We start from the raw sequence: 25,158 nt of genomic DNA, 5'->3' as shown, positions 1-25,158 counted from the left end.
TGTTAGGAAGATATGTAGTAGATGTTGTAATATTATTATTGTGTAATTGTTGGTGTTTACTTTGTTTATTTGACTAAGTAAGTAATGTTATGCTATTCTAATATAAATCAGTAGAATTTAAGTTTGAGTTTTTTATATTGATAATTGGTAGCGTGAACTTTAAACAGTCATGTAAATTCATTTTAGTTCGTTGTAAAATCGTTTTCCACAAAAGGAAAGTTGTTCAGAAACTTTTATAATCACATTTTAAGTGTGTGACTGTAAATTTCATTTACCCCATGCAAACACAGACTGAACTTCAATTTCACAGTCCTTCAGAAATGATTACACATATATCATATTTTAATGCCCAAACCTTTCATGCTGTTCTTGTTACAAACCAGTTTTATCTGAGACGGCACAAGCCTTCTCAGTAGAATGGAGAAATAACCTTAACAGTTAAGTTCATTTATTGTGCCATTGCCCTAAGATTGCCAATTTCATTTGAACTTGGCAGGATGAGTGTCAGATTTGTTTTACTCTCAACCGTACTTCTTAGGCAATGATGCAACTAGCTACCGTTAAGAAATTTCTGTCTAAAGAAATAATAGATTTTTAGTACATAATTATTAATAGTACTTGAACATTAATTCTTCCTATTGTTTATTAACTTTTAATTTTTAACAGGTAATTTGTGGTTAGAAGTGATTATACATTGAATAAATCCATGATCACTAAATGTGAGTGCTACCATATCCTTAGGGATGCTAAGAGACTTAAGGGGTTGGTCCACTCACTTTAATTAAAGTATTAATAATGTATTATTAAATTTAAAATTTACTATAAAATATATATATACACACAAAATTTGAAATCTATGGCATGATGTAGAACAAAGATGTGTGTAAACAAAGATTTACAAACCAATATTATGAATCTGTTTCACTGACATAATAAATAGAACTTCAATGAACCTGTGCTTATTGACATTTATATATTTAAACAAGCTTGCATTGTTTTTTGAATTCTGCTTAATCTGATTAATGCTAAGTTAGTATTTTTCCCTATTTTTGGTAACCTTTATTATAGTGGGCATGTTGAAACAAATAAGTATTCTAAAATGGGGCGTACAAATTAGAAAAAGTTTTTAGATAACAAGAGTGTGGGCTGGTGGTTCAGCTTATAATGGGATTTATTAATATGTTTTTGGTGGGGGGTTCCTCCATTAAATCCAAAATGGTGCCTTCCAACTCGTGATGTTTTGTAGTAAACTGTAATTAAACATATTTGTTAAATAAGTAACTTATTTGTATATTTTCAGTCACAGCAGCCAAGCGGTATAGTGAGTGTTCAAATCTTATAACTGGGAGATCTTTAGTTCTAGTTCTTAAATAAGAAAAGCAAGGTGATCTCTGTACAGGATGCACATAAATAATTTTTGTTTTAATATAATTTATTTAAAAATTCATCTTCAGAGTAATTATTTATTATTGCCAACATAAATGAATCAATATCAAATATAACCTCATTCAAGCTACTATAAAATATAAAGAACTATCGTTAGGTAATTATAAGAAAGCTGTTTATGAGAGGTGTTTGGAAGAATCTATTTAGTTATGTTAATTGTGTTGGGATCCATACCAAATTCTTGTAGCATATTAAATAAGGAAGTGCTATTGATTGAGTTGTTTGCCTTTTTGTAATCTACAAAGACAGTTGCTTAGTTTTTATGCCTTGTACCAGTACAATGTTTTGACACTCTTCATTCACATAAATTCCTATGGGACATTGTTCTTCCATTGTTTTACTTGAAAAATAATGTAAAAATTTAAATAATTTTAAAATTTGGTAATATAATGATGAAAACTTATTTATTTAATAAACACTTTCAAAAATAGGATAAAATTTGTGACACTTGGTAAAGATGTGAACAGGTCACTAACTAATGTCAGACACACCAGTCTGTAACTGCGAAGCTAAATGATGCAACATGCATAAATGAGCATGTTGCAGCATGAATTTTCCTGATGACTGGAAATGAATTCAAGCGCCAGTTATAAGATGAGCACTGCAATTGAATGGTTCAAACAAGTCTATTTCAACTATAGTATTAAGCATAAAGATATTAAATCGCCAAGAAGACAAGAAATCCCTTTTATTAAGTCAAAATTGTATTGCTTGTAACAAGTTTTTCATGATTTTTGAGAGGTTATAATTTTTTTATTAGTACAGTACACAAGAAACTATTTTATTTTCCATAAACATCTACAAAAACACTACAAGTGGTGGAAATTATTTGAAGCCAAAACTTAAATCATGTAAAAAGATTAGTTTCCAAAAATTCATAAAAAATTAGGGGTTAAGTATTATATCACTATTCATATTATTTATGGTAAAACTACTAACAATACCTACATGTAAAAAAATAATTCAAACTGTGTTTGGCATCCTCGCCTCATAAAAAAATTACCAAAATTAAAATTTCCCTGTTTTTCAAGATCAAATTTATCGCTAATTTTCTCGTAGAAAGAAGAGAGATAGGTAAATAAACCGCTAGACCATTCTTTCACCTTGAAAAAATATGAATATATTGCTTTTTGTTTCATTCTTTCCGGACTTACAGTTTTTTAGTTACGATTGTTTTATAAACCCTTGCAATCACAAAAAATAGGTGTGTGTACCATAACAAAAATGGCTGCCACAAATAAACTGCTTAAATAAAAAAAAGACTTTTAATTTTAAGGCCCTGAGACATGTGGAAAACAAGTGGGTGAGTTTCAATTTTTTTTGGTGGAATTGGTGTCAATTCTTGGGTCACATTAAATGGATTGACCCAGAAAGATATTTGGAATATATGTAAATTTGTACAATGTAACAAAAAATAAATATGGTGCAAAAACAAAAAAAAGTTTCTATGTGTAGAAATTTACTTTTATAATTGAGATTAATAAATTCCTTAATGTGTGTGTGCGCGTGTGTGTGTTTCCTGAATGAATTGCAAAAATTCAGTTAAAAACCTCCAGTAAAATAAACACTGATAAAAAATAATTCCTCTGTAGCAGAGATTTGAGTGTACAAGATTACACATATCATTCTCATCTAATTGGCCCACGGTAGGGTAGTTTTATTGTTAACTACTTGAACAAATTGCAACATACACATTAAGGGAATAAAAAGTATACATATATATATATATATATATATATATATATGACAGCATTTAGAACCACTGCTTTCTTTCCTTTCCATATTAATTCTACACAGTCTAATCTGAATTTAGTTGTCAACATTATTTTTCCCTCCTTATCACACACTATGAATTTCATTTTTAATTAAAGTAGATCTATATTGTTTTTGTAGCTTATGGAACTCTCTTCTTATTAATAAATTTATATTCATGATCAATATCAAATCCTGCTTAGGTGTGACATTTTTCATACACTATAAAGTGACATTTCCATGTTCCATGCACTAGTTTCATGCTTATTTTGCGATAAAAAAAATTAATATTGTTTACAATCTTACAATTTTTAGAAAACAACACTATCTTGTAAGGTGGTGAAATCTTGTAGTGTATCTTGTAGTGAATGAAATTTAGCCTACCTTTCCAGTAAACTTTCATCATCTGCTAAAATTTTTTCTGGTGTATATACATCTCTGAATTTTTTAACAAGATAGTCAATAATCGATTTTATTTTTTGGAGATTTATTAGTATTATCATCATGAGTAAAATTGAGGGAATACAATAAAAGTTTGATTCTTTGGGCTAACACTTTTCCAAATCCAAGAGTTGTAAAAAGGAGATGGTTTGTGTAATAACTTTCAGTCTATGGCTTTCAGGTAATTCCTGATAGCATATATACAGCTACAAACAAAAGCATCTCATAATTATCAGTCTGTTTCCACAGGTGAAACCTCAAAAACTGGTTTGGTAGTTATTTTTTTTTTTTAATGAAATCTTTGACAAAAAGATTAGTCTGCTTGACATAAAGAATGTCAACTAATTTATTTGTAAAAAATAACCCGAATAATGAATATACATTGTTAGGACATATAGAATAGAGAAACAATATGATACTACCGCTTCAGCAATAAATTAGAGTAAAAATGGAACTAGACTCGCATATGTTACAGTAACCCATCAACAAACACAATTAAATGGGTCAATTCATAATTCATCAGTGGCACTTTTCAGCAAAAAAGTGGATGACGAATTATTTCGTCAAGGAAATTTTTATCAGGGTAGTTATTTGATGAGTTATTTCATCAAAAACTATGAAGGGGTTAAATAATTTGTGTCTTCTTTTCTGTCTTTGATGGGTTGAAAGACCTTTTTTTTTAATATTTTTTTTAATTTACAATGGTATATTTAAGTTTGTCAGAATAAAAAAAGATATTTTATTGAATATTAATTAATTTCAACATTTTTGTAAGGTTTTTTTCATCTTATTTTTATAGAAATCTGAGATGTCATTAAATGATGACATTCCACCTCGGATTAATCTTAAAATTAATGATGTACACACTATAAAGGCAGAAGAAGAGAAGGAATTTTATCCATGTCATGTAAGTATTTATAATTATTGGATATTGTAACATACATGATGAGGTTGGACAGAACCCTGAAAAAGAAACTAAATTATGAAATATAGGTAATAGGAGTAACTAAAGTACACATGCATTTGACAATGAAAAATTCATAACTTATTTCTTTGCAATGGCGGCAGAAATATTCAGTAGTGAAGTAGAAGAATAAATCTATCTTTTCCTTGATGAATTTCTTTAATTCACAACTTCACCCATCTTGGGAGTGAAGAAATAATGAATATTTTTAATATCTCAATGTTCAAGGGAGCTAGGGCCTCGGTTAATGGCTTAAAACCTTCTCTGGGGTAACACATATGTATTCTGAAATTTGAAAGTAATCAGTCAGCTTCCTCTCACATGATGCATGAGCAAACAGACAAACTATATATATATTCCCAGTTTGAATTTTCAAAATCGGGTGATTGTTTTCTGATATAAGAGCACCTCCAAAAAAGTGGTCCAGGGGCACCCCGTTTGTTAATAGTTCATAGTAATGAGTGGGCTAGCCTCCCATGAGGTGTTCGTATACCTCACCATTCTAGCCTCACATGCATACCCCAAGGGAAGGTCATTATTGTTAAACAGAAAGAAATTGTTCAAAATTTAATATTACTCATTATTTTTGTAATATTTTCAGTCGACTGATATGATGCATTCAGTTCAACCTCACCTCACACAGTGATGACTCACAGTTCATTAAAGATTGTGCTTCAACCGGAAAATCTCCACTACTACAGATATATACTCATTTTTTTTTTTTGAGATTGAAAACATATCTAAAAACCTTCTCAGTTATGCTGAGAAATGTGGGTAAAAATTTGGTTGAAAGTGATTAAGGAGTTTTTTTGTTTATCCCAAACAAACGAAAACCCTCTGCCTCTTTATATAATAGTATAGATAGAGATAGGAAGTATTATCAGCAAGTACTGCTTTGTTAAAGTGAAGCTTAATTCTAAGAATATATATTAAATTAATTTTAATTTCACCCAAAAAGATTTTTAATTTGAAAAAAATTAACAGATTGCTGGCATGCAGAAATAAGAAAATGAGTGAAAAATCTCATACACAACCCAGCAGCTGTTTTTAACTTATGAATAGCTGTTTTTAGCATTTTTATGTATTCATTCAGAACAAATAAATTTTGCTGCTTTTGCAAAATAAATTCTAATTTTCTTATCATTAAACTTTAAAATCCAATATCTTCATTGTTTGCATACTATCTAATTCATAAATTATCTACAATGCTAACTTCACTCATCGTAAAGTTCTTGTTCAGCTATTATAATTATTATTACTGTACATCCATTCTCAACATTGAATATTTTCTCGATGTATGGAAAATAGCTGAAACCAATCAAACTAGGTAAACTACCTGATGGTATAACATCATATCGGCCGCTTAGTATGAGAAGTGTGCAGCAGTAACTGACCCGCTAGACACAATCAATGTAATAGATGTCATGTTATTAGAGTCGTGAAATGGACAGTTAAGGCCTGTCACTGTAATCTGTGCAGATGGGTGGTGTCTGCATAATTAGTTCATGTTGGATTTTGGAAATGAAATCTTACTGCTGGTTCATGGCAGTTTAATAATTTTTTGAAGTACTTCGTATATTTTTGCAATTGTCTTTGTTGTTAAGGCCTAATTTTCCATTTTTATTCTCAAGCAAAGGCTGGGTAATTGTATTTGGTAAGTTTTTAAATTTTTGCAAGAGGTAAATTTTTTAATTTATTTATTTATATTTAATTTAATAGAGAGGCATGAGACCCATGAATGCAAAATCATAAGTACATAAAAAAATAGAAACTAGTGTTTTTTTTTTTTGTTTTACATCGGAAGTGGGAAAACATGCCTAAACCAAACGCTCAGTAGCCTGTACATACTGGGTGTGAGGTTCACCGCCTACTGCAGTGGACTCGTTAAAAGCCCATTCCCTCAGGCAATGTGGTACTGGAACTGCTGGAAAGGCTCAACTTCAGCACTACGTGCATCACATGTACACCTCACATTCATAAAAATATTTACACACTACATTCACATGATATTTACAACTCAATATTTACTATACAAGTAGATTCTTAACTCCACACAGCTATGCTAGCCTTTGATGGCAGGAATGCATTTCATGGGAGCCATTGCTGATGGCAGTGTCGAGGCACACCTGTCACCTGCCCCCAAAGACTGGTGCCCAGCACTACCCTCAACTGACATCTTTGCTGCTCACCTCATCTTCTTCCTTTAGTAGTTTCTGGTGGAGCGCTCCACCAGAAACCACTGTGAACACATGGTCCAACTCTCACCGAACAAGAGCATCAACTGCATGACCCCCCAAGCGAGTCCAAACCATCACATGCCAATTCTTCCTTCCACCTGGGACACATGAAAAAGATGTGCTCCAATGTGTTAGTTTCTTCACAATACTGACATTGATCTGTACACCTCCTTCCAATCCTGCAGACGTAGAACCCAAATGACCCTTGGTCTATTGACCAATACAGCAGCTACTTCTGGGATCAAAATATAGCTCTAATGTCCTTTTGGATTCTTCCACCTCCTTTTTTTTTTCCTACTATCCCCGATTGGATATCCAATTAAGTATACTCAGTCGGGGAGAGTGTCCTTTTACTCTCAAAGGAGGCGTCCCCCACCCACCGGCTATACGTCCGGCACGGCAGGTTGGCCTCCCCGGTCTCGGATCTTTTGTTTTACATTGCCTGCCTCTAATCCCTCGCTTTAGAGCCAATGTCCGGCTATGCCGTCCCCCAGCGCCTCAGCAGGGAACCGGTACTCGGTCTTTACGCCTTTGGCCTCTAATCGACAGCGCTGACCCCACAAAGAGCCTAGGCTCCCGCAGGAACGACCCCGCCGACCGGGACTTGGTCTTTTATTTTAACCCAAACTCAAACTCCCCTGGAGTTCACCCCCTTCTCAGGTACCCGCACACCAAGGCGTACAGGCCCTCCATGGAGTGACTGTCCGCCCTACCCTACTGTTTATACTCCCATTCTTCTGTCTTCATCCTCTTTGGCCCGCAGGACCTCCCCGGCGAACCTGCGGAACCATTCCCAGTTCTCATTGTTGTACCCCAAGCGGTTTATGAGATTTTCTGGTGTAAGACCATTAATTACTATTTGACCTCTGTTAACGGCCCATCTTGGACATATGAACAACGTATGTTCGGCATCGTCGTTCTCTGGACAATAGATGCACTGCGGGGTGACTCTTTTCCCATCCTATACAGATACTGACCGAAAGAGCCGTGCCCCGACAGTAATTGTGTCATGTAAAAATTGACATCTCCGAGTCTATTGTTATTCCAGGTTTTAATATTAGGGATTAGGCGTCTGGTCCATTCTCCCACTCTGGACCCTGCCCACTCTTCTTGCCATTCTTTTCTATAATCCCTTCCATCTCTTCTTTCGACATACCGCTGTGTCTGAGGGTTCTGGCTTTTATCTGAAGGTCTATGTGTAGGACCCCGGTCAGTACGCACAGCGCGTAATACGATACCGTACAGTAACTAGCAGCTACACGCAGCAATGCCAGTCTATGGACACTTCTCAACTTCTTTTTATTTCGCTGTATGTTCATTTCCGCCCCCCATATGGGAGCCGCATACAGTACCGCCGAAGTGATAGCCGCGGTTATCAATCTTCGAATAACCATTTTAGGTGAGCCGTGGTTTTGAAATAATCCTCTTAATCCCTTTACAGCAGGAGTAACTCTCCCACAAATCATATCAATATGCTTGCTGAACCTTAAACGTTTGTCCAGAAGTACCCCCAAGTATTTTGTTTCTTTTACTTCATCGATTCTCTGTTCTCTGATATTTAGATTCACACTTCTTAATGGTCTTCTACCCGAGAGGACCAGGTAACAGGATTTATTAGGAGCTATTTCTAATTTGTTATCCTCCATCCATTCATCTATTGTTCTAAGGGCTTGGTTTGCCTTGTTCTCCAGTTCATTTATATCCCTGTCTTCTACTAATATTGAGATATCATCCGCGTATCCTACTATCGATACCCCTTCGGGTAGTTCAGCCTGAAGATTTTATCATAGAAAACATTCCATAAGGTTGGGCCAAGGACAGAACCCTGCGGCACCCCTCCGAATACCTGAAATATGGCTTTCCTTTCTAGGGTTTTGACCTCTATGAACCTATTTTGCAGATATTGATCTATCTGATTTACTAAGTATTTACTTATTCGCATGGCTTGAAGCGCCTCAATGATGGCTGTCCAGGGGACCGTACCAAATGCGTTTCTAACATCAAGCATTATGATCATGGGGATTTTTCTAGTCCTCCATGTACCGCTTCTGCAATTTAATGCCCAGTTTTTTACCTTCTCGACTGCGGTCACCGTGGACCATCCCTTTCTAAATCCGTATTGTTCCGGATGTAGACATTGTTTTTCCTCTATTTCCTCTCTAAGTCTATTTTCTAACAACCTTTCAACTACTTTTTCCATATTATTTATGAGCGTAATCGGTCTATATGCTGTGTTCTCTTGAATTTGTCCTGCCTTTGGGAGGAAGACTGTTCTTGCTTCCTTCCAGCATTCAGGGAAGCTTCTATTTTGTAGGCCGTAGCTGGCTACATCGACTATTTCCCAAGGTACGATTCTAGCTATTATCTTAATGATGGCCGCTGGGATGCCATCTGGGCCGGGGCTTTTCTTATTTTTTAATTTATTTATAGCTTCCATGACCTCTTTTTGTGTAAATCTTCCTCCCTGGCATTCTATCACCTCTCTATTATATTGCTCCTCCGTTCTGGGGAATAACTTTCTGATCTGCAACGCAGCCGTTTCTTCATTCAGTGTCGGAGCTTGTCTCCCAAGCCGCTAGGTTATAATTTTGAAAGCCTTTCCCCACGGATCAGCATTCAACTCCTCGCATAGTTCTAACCATTTCCTTCTTTTGGCTTGCTTTATGAGGAAGTTAAGCGTCTTTCTCGCTTGCCTATATTGCTCTGTCGCAATGTTACATCCTATTTCCGAACCAACTCTAGCTCGCAACCTCTGGGCCGTCCTCTTGTGTCTTTGCATAATTCTACGCTGTTCCTCTATCTCCCTGGACCACCAGTAGACCATATTATGTTTAATATTATTTCTCCTCGGTATGTTCGCCATCTCTTCTTTAACTATATTTTGGAATATTTCAGGTGTTATCTGAGTACTATTTCTAATTCTATTTGCCGCATTATTAGCCACTCTATATATGTGTTGATCAGACAGTCTGATATTGTTATTTATCTGTCTTATTTCTGGCCGTTGCTCTCTGAAGTTAACAAAGATGGCTCTGTGATCGCTGGCTGTTTCGTCATTAAGAACCATGAAATCAGCTGCATCAGTGCGCATCCTTCCATCAATTATAACTAAATCCAGGACCGATTGATGCCCTCTTGCTTGGTAGGTGGCTGTTCCGTCATTAATACATGTCATTCCTGTCGCTGCCAGCAATTCCTCCAGGAGTTTTCCTCTAGCGTTCGAGGAGACCGCTCCAGCTAGAACAGTCCTGCAGTTAAAGTCTCCAAGGACTACAATTCTCTTCCGAGCTCGTATAATGACTTGTTGGAGGTCAAGGAGTCTGTTCTTAAGAGATTCCCTGCTGCAGTTAGGGCTGATATATACACCTATTATAATCTTATCGCTTACTTCAACAGCAATGAGTCCGTCACCTCTACCATACAGATCATAATCCACATTTCCAACGATCTTTCTAATTGCCACATCACCATTCCCATCGGTCAGCCACTGTTCTCTGGCCGCCGAATACACATTAGGTTCGGTGGCCACCAGGAAGTCCGCTTCATATCTAGCTGCTATTTCTATGCTCAAATCACTAGAGAGTAGGCTCCTGTTATTATTAACTAGTATTACTTTAGTCATGACCTTTGTTACAGCACGGGTTGCCGGTCCTATGTGAAGTGGCTCCACAGTCCAGGCATATGGTCGCCTCCTTGCAATCTTTAATTACATGGCCGGGTTTACCACAGTTGAAGCAGAGGTTTGAACGGTCCTGGCCTCTGCACTCTTCTGCTGTGACCGACATCCCAACATCGATAACATTTCTCTATATCCGTCCGGATGTAGGCCCTGCAACTCACCCACCCTACTCTCAGCCTTGCTGCAATTAATTTCGTTGCATTCCTTTGACTTGTGACCACCGTGGCATTTTTTGTGTTTCCAAATGCCTCCCTTAGTGATGTGACTTGAAAGTTTTCTCCTTGTCCTAGTACCTTCTCTACCGCTTCCCTGACCTCTCGCTCAGTAGTGTCGCCTAGCATGTCTTTTACATGAACGACTGTTCTGCGGTCTCCTTTTGTTCTTATATCCACCTGGAGATCCTCTGCTCTGTTCTTCAGCAGGGAGGAAAACTCCCCCGCCTTCTGCGCCCCACTAATTCAGACCTCTAGTTGTTGATCCCTTCCCTGTTTAATTGACAGTATTTCGCCAGCCTCCTCAACCTTAACCTTTTCTTTCATGGTTTTCAACAGATCGGCATAAGATTTACTGGGGGCCCTTACTACGACCGTTTTACTTCCAACGACCAGGGGGGTTCCCTTTCTTGTTGATACCGACCTCGACCTTGCCCTCCCTTGTTCGCTCAGGCTGGGGAGTAACATCCTCAGCAAGGTCTTACCCTTCCTCATCATGTATATTACTATTTTTCTCACTATGATGCCCGCTACACCACTGGGAACCACAAAGACAGCTGACTCCAGCTTACCTACAGCTCTTGGTAAGGCCTTTATAATATGAGATTATAATATCTCCTTCTCTAGAGTCATAGATTACCGTGTACCTAATTCCGGTATTTGTGATCTTTCCATCTTCGAGGATGGTGCAGTCTTGTAAGATCATTGCCCCAGGTGCCGTCCCAGCATACCGGCTGGATGGCTTTAATCCATTCAAATCGATGAAAAAACAGCTGTCATCTCCTGGTCTTAGATCTTTCTCCTGGGTCAGCCTGTTCATTGCCCAGGTTGACCATCGTGTGGGTAATCTGTCTATCAGTTGTTCATCTGTCATCTCTACATCTAGAATATAGAATATCTGACATCTCGTTCCTGCCATGACTTTCGGTTTGCGTACTTTGGTCAACTGTGTCTGGAGTCTCATCATTTATTCGTTGTAAATCTTTATAAATTTCTGTCAGCTCCCTCTCATGAGCCTTGATTGCCGTTACACTGGCCTTGCCAGTTAGTTGCCTAAGCTGTAATATTGCATTACCCAGCCTGTACGTAACCTCCTTCAAATTAAGGGGGGGCCTCCTCTTCTTCTGATGAGCCTGCTCTAGGCCGCTTGGCGGTTCTCCCCTCTACTGTCTTCCACTTTGCTTTTCCTTGATTTAATCCTGTAATGTCCTCTGGAGAGGCCTTATTTTCTATTGGAAGCGAGCTTCGGATTCGAAATCAGGGGTTGATTCCGAGTCCTATGATACCCCACGCGGGCGGGTGCCCCCAAAAAAATTTGGGGGGGAAGTAAAATGTATGTGTCCAAATCCGGGGTCAAAAATTTTGGGGGGGGTCAAAATATGAGGGGCGGTCAGAAGGTCAGAAATCTTTGGTTTCGGATAGATATTTGGGAATTTTGGTTCTATGGTAAAAACTATAGGAGATATGGAGGATAGGAGTTTGCCCGTGTAAAGTATCGCAAACACTTAGAAAAATTTCTACTAGTACACAGTAAAACTTCTGAAAATTTTACAAGTCCTTGTTTACTTGTATTTCAATGACGTCACGAACAAGCCAGAGCTTGTCGCTTGATTTGCAAAATTTGTCTCTATGTAAGTTAAATGTATATACTTAAACACTTAAAAAAGAAAAAATTTATTCAAAGTACTTTTTAACTCACTCTGTCCGTGTAGTTGTATTTACTTACAATCCCACACCCCTTCGGTTCTTAACCGTTGTCCAAAAGGGCTGTAGCACTAAAAGTTCTCTACACTTTCCTCAAAATTTTGTATTTTCAAAAAAAAAAAAAACCGAAACTCAAAAAACTTTGCACTTGTGTCCATTAACCATACCACTATAATTTCCGATGTCCGTATCCAGTAAAAAATCAAAAAAACCCAATCAAAAAGTAAAATATCGCGGAGCTAGGAAACACGTCTGCACTCGGTGCCGTCCACAACTCTACTCTACTTCTTCCACCTCCTGCTATTCAATAAACATACGGGTCCTTGCCTTCTGTGATCCTATCCCTTTTTTCCTTGGCTATGAGGTCAAATGGTGGCATTGACACCACCACTAGTGAAGCATCCAAGGAAACTGTCCTATATAATTGGGCTACCCTGATAGCCAACTTCCTATACTTGCTGTTCAGTCTGAAGGCCTCCCACCTTACCGCCATCACATACAATATTGTATGTGATAGCAGTAGTATCGGCTATATATCCAACACCACCGTAGACGCTAATATCCTGCGCTTAGATGCCCTGGGACCTGCAACATTGGCCAATAGCCTCATCAGTGTTGAGAACATTCGCTCCGCCTTCGTGGCCACCTAAAATAGATTTATCATTGTTTTTGTTAGCTTATTTTAAAAACCTTTGGAATCATTAGATAAAGATTCGTCAACCTTAACAGTATAATTAAAAAATAAATCTTGACTAAGAGTATTACAAATATTTTGTTCTTAAATATATCTTAATAATAAGGTAGATCTATGTTGTTTTTGAAGCTTATGGAAGTTTTTCTCATTAATAATTGTGTAAATTCTCAGTAGAGAACTGCTTCAAAAATTACATTTTTTATAAATATTTTTGGTACATGAGTATCAACAATATTGTTAATATGTTTCATTTTTTTGTTTTTTATTACAGCAAGTAGATTTACTACAGCTGAAAGAGGAACTACTTTATATCGAAAAAGATCATTTAGCAATTGAAGACACCAACTTGAATAAGACAGAAAATTTAGAAGTTAAAAATGAAGTGGTAAGTAAGGATATTAGATTCTGCATACAGTGAAAACACCAATTGTCCAGATGAACCTTTGCAAGGCCAGATCTGGATAATTGGGTAAAAATTTACTTTAATAAGTTTTAATACATATATGTTTTTGCTAAATGAATTGAAAAAAGTTAAATTAAAAAAACCAGTATAATTAAGATCGATAAAAAAAAAATCCCTATTGAAGTGAAGATTTATTTGGAAAAATTGAAATTATAAGTTAAACACAGAGAGAGAATTAGAGGATCTTCTCGTGATTTGTGAACTCGTATATATTAATTATTTAGCAGGTTAAACTTTTTATAGTCCATTTTTTTCTCTCTGTACATAAATGTCTATATGTACGATATAATATTCTTTCAGCCTCTGTAAAGCACGGAATTAGAGAAACACTCTTGCCTCTAATTTCTTACTTCAATTTGCTTTCAGGCCTATGCTCATTCTCAGTGATAACTTTTATAAATTCTTTAACTATTCACAATTTATATAATAACCATTAGCTTTTTACATTGTGTAAAAATTGTTTGTTTAAAATAAAAATTAATAAAACAAATTTTAAACTTCTAAAAATATTCAAAATGTTTTTATGGATTTTTTATTTTTAACAAATATTTGTTCAGTCAATAATGAAAAAGTATTACAATAATTATTAATTTATCATATCTTATCTTTGGATACAAACTTAATTTTAATAAAAGTGTCTCAATCAAATTCTGTTTGCAGATTTATAAGGCTGAATTCACGTTTTATATATATATATATATATATATAATTTTTTCAACTATTTCCAAATTATCTTCTAAACTAAATAATAGTTTAAAACTAAATAATATACAAAATTATTATAAAATTGTCAGCAACATTCGAGAAACCTATTCGAGAAAATTCTATTTTTAAATGATTTAAAATCTTCATTAAATCTATCTTTAAATGATTATTTGTTTTTTATATCTTTTCTTTTACTTCCTCTTTTTTCTATTACTTCCTCCTCCCAAATCTTAAGAAATGGCTCATTGGACAAAGATTCATTTCTAATTATGCAAAGGTGAGGGAACTGCTTATTTCGCAGAGTTGGACAAATCACATCATACTGATAATATAAAAAGAGTTTGAAAATCTGGGTAAATGAATCAAATTGCAAGAGAATTAGGTTCAAAGTTAAAAAAAAATTCTTCAAAACCTTCCTGAACAACCGCCATATTTGTTTTAAATTGACTTATAAAATCAGTTTTCTCAGAATTAAATTTGTGATTAATGTGTTTGCAATTTTGTTATTTTTTGCAACATACACTTTGAGAAAATAAAGTGTATAATATATATATATATAAATAACAATTGTAATATTCTATTAATAGTAAATTCATATAAAAATAAAATTAAATCAGCTTTGTTCTTTTTTGGCCTAATTTTGTCATATAATATTTGGATTTTTCTAAAATTTTTAGCAAGATAGATTTTAATGGTATTTACTACCAAAAATATTTATTTTTAGGATATGTGATTTGTATATAAGTGGTATTATTACTAAGTTCCAGTCAGAAACAAAAAAAAAAAAAACATTTATTGGAAATTAATTAGTTTGTAATATGATTTCTTTATCTTTTTTTTAAAGGAATCTGAGATCTTATTGAATGATGCTTCACCACTGGTTAATCTTAATATGAAAAGCAATGAACTTCGAATAAAAGATTTTCACACAGTGAAGACAAAAGATGGGATGGTATTTTATCCATGTCGTGTAAGTATTAGCTATTGTAACTATTGGCTATTGTAACAAACATGATTTGTTAATTTCATTACTGTCTATATATTTCAATGTGTTCGTTTTAAAAAAAAATGTTTGTAACTGTATTTAGTTCATTTTAATTAATATCGATTTATTGAGATGTTTGTGAATGATAAATGGTCAATGTGTGAGAGCAAAGTGTGTTTTTGAAATTCATTGATGACTGAAATATGTGAATTTTAACCTGTTGATGGAGTTGACATTTTAGTAAGCTTTGGGTGATTTGTTGTTAATTGTATTCAGTGTTCATGTTTTAATATTTATCAGGTAGGCAGTTTAAAGTGGACCTGGTACAGACTAAACATGGTTGTGACATAAAATCTGTAAATGAAAAGAAAATAATATAAAATCTAATTTTGTGATTACATTAGGAAGACTTAACATATCTACCATATTTTGACAAAAGATATCCGAAGTGATCACCCTGCACAGCTGATGCATCAATGCTAAAGTAATATTATTGAGAGTCACCTGATGCAAACTGTTGTCAATGACTTCAGTTTTTTATTATGAACATTTGCCTCCAGTTATTGATAGTGTAGGACTTGCAACTAGACAAATCGTCTAGTCAGAATTGCACTAGACAAATCGTGTTGACAAGGAAAACCACTGTTCTCGAAAATTATTGCACTGAAGCATGAATAGTTTACAACAGACAATAATAGATTAGAGCAGTAATATACACCTCCAATAATAGTGCTAATAGGAGCAGTGTAAAAGATAACACTCAAATACCTGTAGTTCAAGCTCTCTCAGTTTGGTTTTTAAGTTTCTTGCCCTGTGTGGAAATATATATATATAATAGTGTTTCTTGCATGCGCACCACTTCATCAGATTTATTTACAAGTTTTTTTAAATGTTTTTAATATATTGTTATAAGAGGACGCGAATTTAGAAGAATTAAAAAAATTATATATTTTTATTTTGTTTATTATAAAATTATACATTATAAATCATGTTTTCCAGTTTGATCATATATATATATATATATATATATGTTGTATTTTTTTAATAAAAAATTCAACTTGAACAACCCAAGTACAGAATTATAAAGTAAATGAAATGACACTTACCTTATTTTTTATTCCAAAAGCACCTTTACAGGATCCTGCATCATCAGCTGTATATAATATATTTATATAAAATTACATATCAAACATAATAAAAAATTAAAATATTGTAAATAGTTAATTTTAATATTAAAATTTCAATGTAGTGAAAAAATCAAGAAATTAAATTTAAACAATACTAGGCAAAGTTTGGACATTTTTTAGAGATTTTAAACATATAAATACAAAAGATTCCAACTTGATCAACTTTCAGACAGAATATTAAGATGACAATTATAAAGGCAGCAACAGATGGCAGCACATTTTTATATAAAAAAAAGAAATAATCATAATTTTTATAAATATCGTGATTTAAATCCACTCAGTAATGTAAATTGGCTTTCCAGGTTACATAGCGTAAATTTATTCTATTTATTATTTTTTTTAAACTTAAGTTGTTATTTATTGTAGAAGTAGTTATTTTATTTAACTAACTTGTTAAATAAATGTTTTTATTATATGATGTTTTTTATATATGATTGTAGTTTTAATTTTTTATTATGTTGGATATGTAATTTTATTTAATTGTATTATATAAAACTGATATGCAGGATCCCGCAAAAGTGCTTAGAATAAAAAATAAAATGTTATTTCATTTACTTTGTAATTCTTTACTTGGGTTGTTGATGTTGGTTTTTTATTATAAAAATACCATATATTGGTACAGAAGAATATGACGTTTTACTATAATCTACAGAGTGTCCAGTCTAAAAGTACAGCTTAAAATTAAGAGAACCAGTTAACATAACTTGGCAACTTTTTTTTAAATAAACATCAACTCTCGCAATGTTTTAATGTAAATTTGTCTACTTCAGTGTATGCACCTTTTGTTGCACTTCAGATGCCTGGAAAATAATCTAACTCCTGCCAGGTGTTTAAGAGCATCAGCTTCATTATTAGACCTACACCTTCAATTTTTTTATTTTAAATCGTCCAAATCTCAAACTTTCTTTTGTTACAACTTTTAATGAAATTTCAAGCAAAAAAGTTAGAGGAGTGATATCTGAGAGATCTAGCTGGCCATGCAGTCCGTACTTCATCAGATCTTACATCTGGGGAAGTGTTGTTCAGGAACATGGTAACATCTCAATATAATTGTGGTGGAGCACCATTTTGTTGGAAATGAATCTGGCAGGATCTGAGGAACCGGAAAATTCTGAAACAGGTCGACGTAAATCTGCCCTGTCACAGTGGGCTCCATGAAAATGATCAGTCTGATTACACCATTTTTGTTTCATCATAACTAGACATTGACTATGGGTGTGTCCCTTTCATTTTTGATTACTGCATGGGGTTTTAAGTACATTAAATTTGACAGAGTGTCTTTAACTATCCTGCACAAATGAAAAGTTGTCTCACCACTAAATAAGATATCTAACTATAAATAAGAGTTGTAACTTGTATTCTTGCAAACTGAGTGCTTATGGTAATGTTTTGAACAGTAGAAAGAGATATTTGCAGTCCATAACTAGGTCGCCTAATAAAGTTAATGGGACGGGCAGTGAATGCGTAGCTTACTTGATCCATAGCCTCATCACAACTGTAACCTTTGATGATTTCTGTCTCTTAAAGTCCCTGTACCTTTGAGGACGTTAAACTTTGACATAAAAGAATTGATATTCCATTCAGTTTGTACAAGCTGTTAAACATATGTACATGATTGAAACTCCATTAACTAAAGCATGCACTGAATGGTTTTTGTGGGATCCACATATTGATGGACTACAATCGCATTGGAGTCAGCTTGTCTGCACATCATACGCATATTCTACTGACTATTAAAAGTACCCTGAACAATTCTTGGAGATTTATGCTATCATTTGAGTACTAAGAAGTTAGGACTTATTTCCTAAATATAGGCCATTTGTTTTGGATACCTTTAGCCCAGACAATCTGTAAAGTTTCAGCTATGTGTATAGATATGCAGTAGGATAAGTAAAGTTTGTTATTACATTAAACTTTACTTGTGAATCATTAAAAAATATTCCAAACGATGTTTATTTTGAATATATGTTTAAAATATTCAGTTTTTTATCCATATTTTGCAACTTTTTACAAAATAGAATAATGTTATTGTAATGGAAATAATTTTGTATTAATTCATAATTACCTTTTAATTGTTGGTTTAATTTTACAGGTTATTATTGAAAAATTAACCATCAAAAGAAGTACCAAGAATAATTGTAAGAGTAGTGTAAATAATTCTAACTTTTGTCAAAAGTCTGTTATTCCAGAAAATAATTTAAAAACACAACTTATTAAGCATAACGAAGAGAAGAATTATGTTTGTACCATTTGTCCGAAGACTTTTAATCAAAGTTCTGAATTAAAATCACATTTAAACGTTCATACGAAAGAGAAAATTTATTATGTTTGCAAAATCTGCCATAAGGTTTTTAACCGTAATTTTAATTTAAAGCAACATCTTAACATTCATACAAAAGAGAAGAATTATACTTGTACATTTTGTCAAAAGTCATTTAATCACAAAAGCAGTTTAAAAAACCATCTTAATATTCATACAAAAGAGAAGAATTATATTTGTACATTTTGTCAAAAGTCATTTAATGACAAAAGCAGTTTAAAAAAACATCTTAATATTCATACAAAAGAGAAGAATTATATTTGTAACTTTTGTCAAAAGTCATTTAATCGCAAAAGCAATTTAGAAATACATCTTAATATTCATACAAAAGAGAATAATTATATTTGTAACTTTTGTCAAAAGTCATTTAATGAGAAAGCCAGTTTAAAATTACATCTTAATATTCATACAAAAGAGAATAATTATATTTGTAACTTTTGTCAAAAGTCATTTAATCGGAAAGGCAGTTTAAAATTACATCTTAATATTCATACAAAAGAGAAGAATTACGTTTGTAACTTTTGTCAAAACTCATTTAATCGCAAAGACAGTTTAAAATTACATCTTAATATTCATACAAAAGAGGAGAATTATGTTTGTAACTTTTGTCAAAAGTCATTTACTCGCAAAAGCAATTTAACAAAACATCTTAATATTCATACAAATGAGAAGAATTATATTTGTAACTTTTGTCAAAAGTCATTTTATCGCAAAGACCGTTTAAAAAACCATCTTAATATTCATACAAAAGAGAATAATTATATTTGTAACTTTTGTCAAAAGTCATTTAATCAGAAAGCCAGTTTAAAATTACATCTTAATATTCATACAAAAGAGAAGAATTATATTTGTAACTTTTGTCAAAAGTCATTTAATCGCAAAAGCAATTTAGAAATACATCTTAATATTCATACAAAAGAGAATAATTATATTTGTAACTTTTGTCAAAAGTCATTTAATCAGAAAGCCAGTTTAAAATTACATCTTAATATTCATACAAAAGAGAAGAATTATATTTGTAACTTTTGTCAAAAGTCATTTAATCGCAAAAGCAATTTAGAAATACATCTTAATATTCATACAAAAGAGAATAATCATATTTGTAACTTTTGTCAAAAGTCATTTAATTACAAAACCAGTTTAAAAATGCATCTTAATATTCATACAAAAGAGAATAATTATGTTTGTAACTTTTGTCAAAATTCATTTAATCAGAAAAGCAGTTTAAAATTACATCTTAATATTCATACAAAAGAGAAGAATTATATTTGTAACTTTTGTCAAAAGTCATTTAATCGCAAAGACAGTTTAAAATTACATCTTAATATTCATACAAAAGAGAAAAATTAGTTTTGTAAATTCTGCGAAAAGGATTTTTATTGCCTTTCTAGTTTAAAGCGACATCTTAATATTCATAACTAATTTCAACTATTTCTTATGATGTTATTTGTACTTGCATACATGGTCTCACACTCACTACAGACGTTGTGATGTTTGTTGTAATTGATTGATGGGCACATATGACATCGCCTGTGTTTTTTCTGTAGCAATTCAGGTTCGATTTTTCCTTTTTTAATTTTTAATACATTTCTTATATTAAAGTCAGCGATGTTGGAAGTCTGGATTCTACAAGTCGTCGTCTCATATGAGTTAAGGCAAATGATTTCCTTAAATATGTGTCCATATTTTCAGGGCTTATTTTTCATGAACATTCAAAATGTGCATAGATCCTGAAAACTGATAAGCATCTTGTCTACAATTAGATACTTGGTGGGAGAATAATTCGACCGGCAATTTGAGATTAACATTTTAATTAATTTGAAAATATGAGCGGTTTTGTCACCATCTAGTATACTGGAGTGTACTTTAGTGCCGTTAAAACTAACAGAAATAAAAACCGCTGAAGGGACATGGTTTCCCTGAATATAACACTTCCAGTTCCATCACTTTCTGTAGATCCCTCACATCTTCTTTACTAGAATTAAATATACCAAATAAATACAGTAGTCCATTAAAGCTTTTAATTCAATATTATCAGTGTGATTAACAAAGGAAGTTGCGGAGCAGTAGTTTTAGTGATAATTTAGTAATTTTATGTTCTAATTAAAACAGTAATTCCCAATAATAAATTGAATTAATAGAGATGCAAGTTTTTAGCAGTTTCTTTTATTTGAGAAAGATGAGTCCTAATAACATTAGTTCAGAACTCCATTTATAACAATTTTTTTCATAGACAGACTTTCGTCTAATTTCCTTTTCAACAATTCATCTGATACACTCATCGTGTTTTTGTTTTTAATTTCACATACATTGTCAGGACTTTCTATGTCACATTCACTATCGCTATCATATTCACTAAATATAGATTCACTGTCCTACAGATCATCAGTTCATTAAGATATCTTCAATTTCATTTTCATTCAAGCTTTTACTACATTCACAAGAGGTACTTATACTCAGTAAACTCATAATTTGTTAAAAATGTAAAAAATACAATGACGATTTTATTACAAAAAAAAAGTAACATTGTTACTATCATCGGTTTGATTGTGAACTCTCGTAAAAAATAAACTAATAAGTTTTCATTGTACATGGCACTATAGCTGGCCTTGAAACACCCTTGAATAGAGTGGACAATGAAATCAGGGAAGTAGCAACTGTCATTGCAACATAGCCAACAAAAATATACCTCTCAGGTTAAAAATGACCAGATGACAGCAATGAGTTAAATGTGTATAAATTTGCAATTATTTTGAATTTATGCTTGTAAATTTACCAAAATATTTTTCAAAATATATATCAGAAAATGTAAAAAAAATTACATTTTTTTTTAACACCTAAAAAAATTAAGAATCTTTAAGATTAGATCATACTTTGTTGCTACTGGTATATTCTGATACATTCTTTAAGAAATTTTGTGATATATAATTTAAGAAATATATTTCAGCAATTACATTTAGCATTTCTATTTGAATCTTGCCCGATCTTTTGTAAAGGCAAAAAAATCTCTTCTTTACTATTTATTTTTTCCACACAGAATCTTCCCTTTCTAACCCACCCTGATATATTTCCCAATTTGTTTATTGATGTGCTCTTCTCTTCTTTGTATTCTCTACAAGTTTTATAACATTTTAAAGGTTACTGAAAGGAGAGACATTGCACTGTAAATTTTGTGTCAAGGATGAATTGGGGCAGAGTGGCTATTCTGGCAGGATTTTTTTTGTCTTCCAAATATTGTCTGTAATAGATCATTGATTAATTAGCTAATAATCATAATTTAAAAAATTACACAGGTATTGGGTCCTCACCCGGATGCTTTATTATTTTTTTGAGATCAGATTATTCTTTATTTCCAAAATAATATTTTTTATTAAATTTTATATGTGTTCAATTTTTTATAAAATAAATTTCTTTATGAAATAGAGTATTTTATTGTAATAAAAAAATTAGTTTATTATATTTCAGTTTTAGAACGGATTATAATATATAAATTGCGATTATTATGTGATGTTAAGAAATAATATTTTGTTCACAAAGTAAAAGATTTCAGAATTATATAGTCTGATTTTATAATATGTCTGTGAAATGAAAACTTTCACATCCACTTAAATATTTAAGTGGATTAAACTATATTTATATACTCTTATTATTTAAAAATTGTGTTTTTGAATATTTTCATATGTACATTCAAAGTTATTTATTTTTTTAATCAAATAAAGTTCTACAAAAAACGGATTGCTTTTTTATTTAAAATGTACATGATTCCTTTTCGTAAGAACAGTTGGTTGTATTATATTATGACCAGATGCATTTATCCTGTACCAGTTAGATAATTAAAACTAAATTAAAGCTATCCTCTTTGCCTGATCTACATTGTCAATCTGCATAGTCTTAACTTTTCCGTTTAATTTTTTTAGTGTCCCAGCCATGGGGGTTTAAATGTGGTGGCCTCACATCAAAAAGTAGATTATTATGAGGTTGTTTCATTTATAAAAATCTCATTTTTCTACATTTAATGGTATGTCATTGTTATAATGTTAGGCAATATGGACAATGTTAATGATAATTTTTTGCAGCATTTTTTTTTTTTTTTTGTTTTAACTGATTTTCTCTCTCTCTTCTCCAGTCTATTTCTTTCCAGACCATCTTCTTTTTCTATTTTCCAACTCGTGATTGAAAATTAACTTTCTAAACAGATCTTGTTTTAAAAATGTTTCAACATGTCCTACGTCTTAGAGAACCTTTTTAATCGCTTCAGTCTAATTAATTTATTTTGTTTTTCTTTCTGCAGAAATCTATTATTTTTTTTAGTATTCTATTATTACTTTTTAAAAAGATGAGACAAAAGAAACAGTTGTGTACCCTTTTTAATTAAATTTTACTCTGGTTGGGTTTTTTTATAACTTTACTTGTTCCTATTCGGGTTAAGTTGTTTCGACTTTCTTTTACCTCTTTGTTTTTTACTCTAAATTACAGCCTCTCCTAGTTTAGATCCTTCTAGGTTCTTGTTTAAATCCTACTAGGGTTTTTATAAAAGAACTCTTTACTGTTGTCTTCTTTATGGTGCTTTTGTGTACCCTTTTTAATTAAATTTTACTCTGTTAGATTTTCGTACAACTTTACTTGTTAAAAGTTCCTCTTCGGTTAAAATTGATTTTACTTTCTTCAACCTCTTTGTTTTTTACACTTAACGAGTTTTCTTTACCATGTAGTTTTTATTTTTTTTTTTACATATATATATAAACACACTTTACCACCAAATATCTGTAAGAAATCCAAAACAAATGTGTGTTATAAAGAAATCATAGTTAAACTCCCAATTAGATATTAAGAAATTTAACATATTTCCCCGAAAAATTTTGAAGTCTATTTCTAAGCATTTTATGAAAGAAATCCGTAAATTTCAAGGTAAGTTTTAGAGAGATTTAATAACAAAGCTACCCATTGTATTGGGTACCATGATTTTTCTTTCGGAAAATTTCGACACATCCGTCAGTTCCCAAAACCATCATCAGTTCAAAACTTTATATATATATTTCACTTCCTTGTGGACACATTAACTACCGGAATTTTGTGCCAGTCACTTTCAAATTGATTCATAAAATACAGGATGTCCCATATAAAACGCAACCCATCAATCACTCATCAATGAAATTTCAAAAGTCAAGCTTACTCCCTTACTCGTTACTGAAATGGACTCGTCCAACCTATGAACATCGCGGCGATGCAGTAGAACACTACCGATAGTAACAACAATGCAATCATAACGTTCAGTGTATTGCTAGAGACAAGATGGCACTCTTGGAAGAGGAAGACAAACACTGTTGGCTACAACATGACGGTGCGACATCGCACTACGCAGGTTCAACTTCTGATTTCGTCGTGGAATTCTTTGGTAATCGTGTTATCGGTCGAGGCTTGTGGCCACCATGATTTCCAGATTTGACTGCGGCGGATTTTTTTCTATGGGGTTACCTCAAAGAAAAAGCCTACAGCAACAAACCACGAACACTTGAACGATTGAAAGTCAATATCGAACAAGCTGTATTAAATATCCAGCCACAAACTTTGAAAAAAGTTGCAAGAAACGCCGTATAAAGAATTGAAGCTGGTATTCAAGAAGATTCGAATATTTATTCTAAATATAAGGTAATGGATGGTAATAATAAAAATTACATTTACATTTACACATGCCTTTTTATTATTTCAATACCTACCAAAATAAGGTTGGGTTGCGTTTTATACGGGACACTCTGTATATTGTAGACTGGCTTAACCGTGAAATACGGTGGTCGGGTAGATATGAAATTTAGAAATAACACTAATCATTACCTCCTTACGTACCATTCGTGGTTTCTATAATTTGCATCATAAAAGATGTGGCTCTGTTATTTTCTTTAGAACTGATGACTATTGAAGCCATCAGAGACTGCGCTATTATAAATTTTCCAGATCCTAACCGGGTATCGAATCCGGAACTTTTATTGTAGCAGGTAAGCAGCTGCTTCTCTAATAGCGTGGAGGTCATGCTGCATCTAAAAAAAAAAAAATTTTATTTCTTTTTAATCCCTGATTTAATATTTAAACTAATATAATAATACTTAATAACAAGATTTTATGTGCGTGCGTGTCCGGGTCTGCATTTACATGTATTGTATGTTGAGCTTGATTACGTAATAAGTTGATTATTAGGTGTAATTAAATAAGCGTAAATTTTGTTATAGCTTTCTTGTATAGGTTAAATGGAAATTTATTCTCGTTCATATTTAATGTAATTATAAGTTCCGCAAGATTGATAATAACTTATTTGATATTAGACAACGTTTGATAAATGGACAACGTATAAAGCGAAAAAAATTTAAATGGAAT

General features: G+C 32.7%; 1 protein-coding gene across 1 annotated transcript; it reads left to right on the top strand.

The window, feature by feature from the left end:
- LOC142321191 (uncharacterized) lies at positions 1–20,438 on the top strand. Its single transcript, XM_075359186.1, has 6 exons — positions 1–77; positions 4,439–4,546; positions 13,401–13,514; positions 15,142–15,267; positions 18,562–18,826; positions 20,392–20,438. The coding sequence occupies exons 2-6, from the start codon at positions 4,448–4,450 to the stop codon at positions 20,436–20,438; spliced, it is 651 nt and encodes a 216-aa protein (XP_075215301.1). The 5' UTR covers positions 1–77; positions 4,439–4,447.
- Positions 20,439–25,158: the final 4,720 nt, after the last annotated feature.

The sequence above is a fragment of the Lycorma delicatula genome, chromosome 3 (genome assembly GCF_047948215.1).
Source record: "Lycorma delicatula isolate Av1 chromosome 3, ASM4794821v1, whole genome shotgun sequence".
Classification (NCBI taxonomy): domain Eukaryota; kingdom Metazoa; phylum Arthropoda; class Insecta; order Hemiptera; family Fulgoridae; genus Lycorma; species Lycorma delicatula.
This window is presented reverse-complemented; position numbering and strand designations above follow the sequence as displayed.

Excerpts from the sequence above, each read along its gene's own strand:
- LOC142321191 (XM_075359186.1), top strand. The coding sequence starts at position 4,448 with ATGTCATTAAATGATGACATTCCACCTCGGATTAATCTTAAAATTAAT. Across the intron at positions 4,547-13,400 it reads AGGAATTTTATCCATGTCAT|CAAGTAGATTTACTACAGCT; the intron begins GTAAGTATTTAT and ends TTTTTATTACAG. Across the intron at positions 18,827-20,391 it reads CTGCCATAAGGTTTTTAACC|TCAGCGATGTTGGAAGTCTG; the intron begins GTAATTTTAATT and ends CTTATATTAAAG.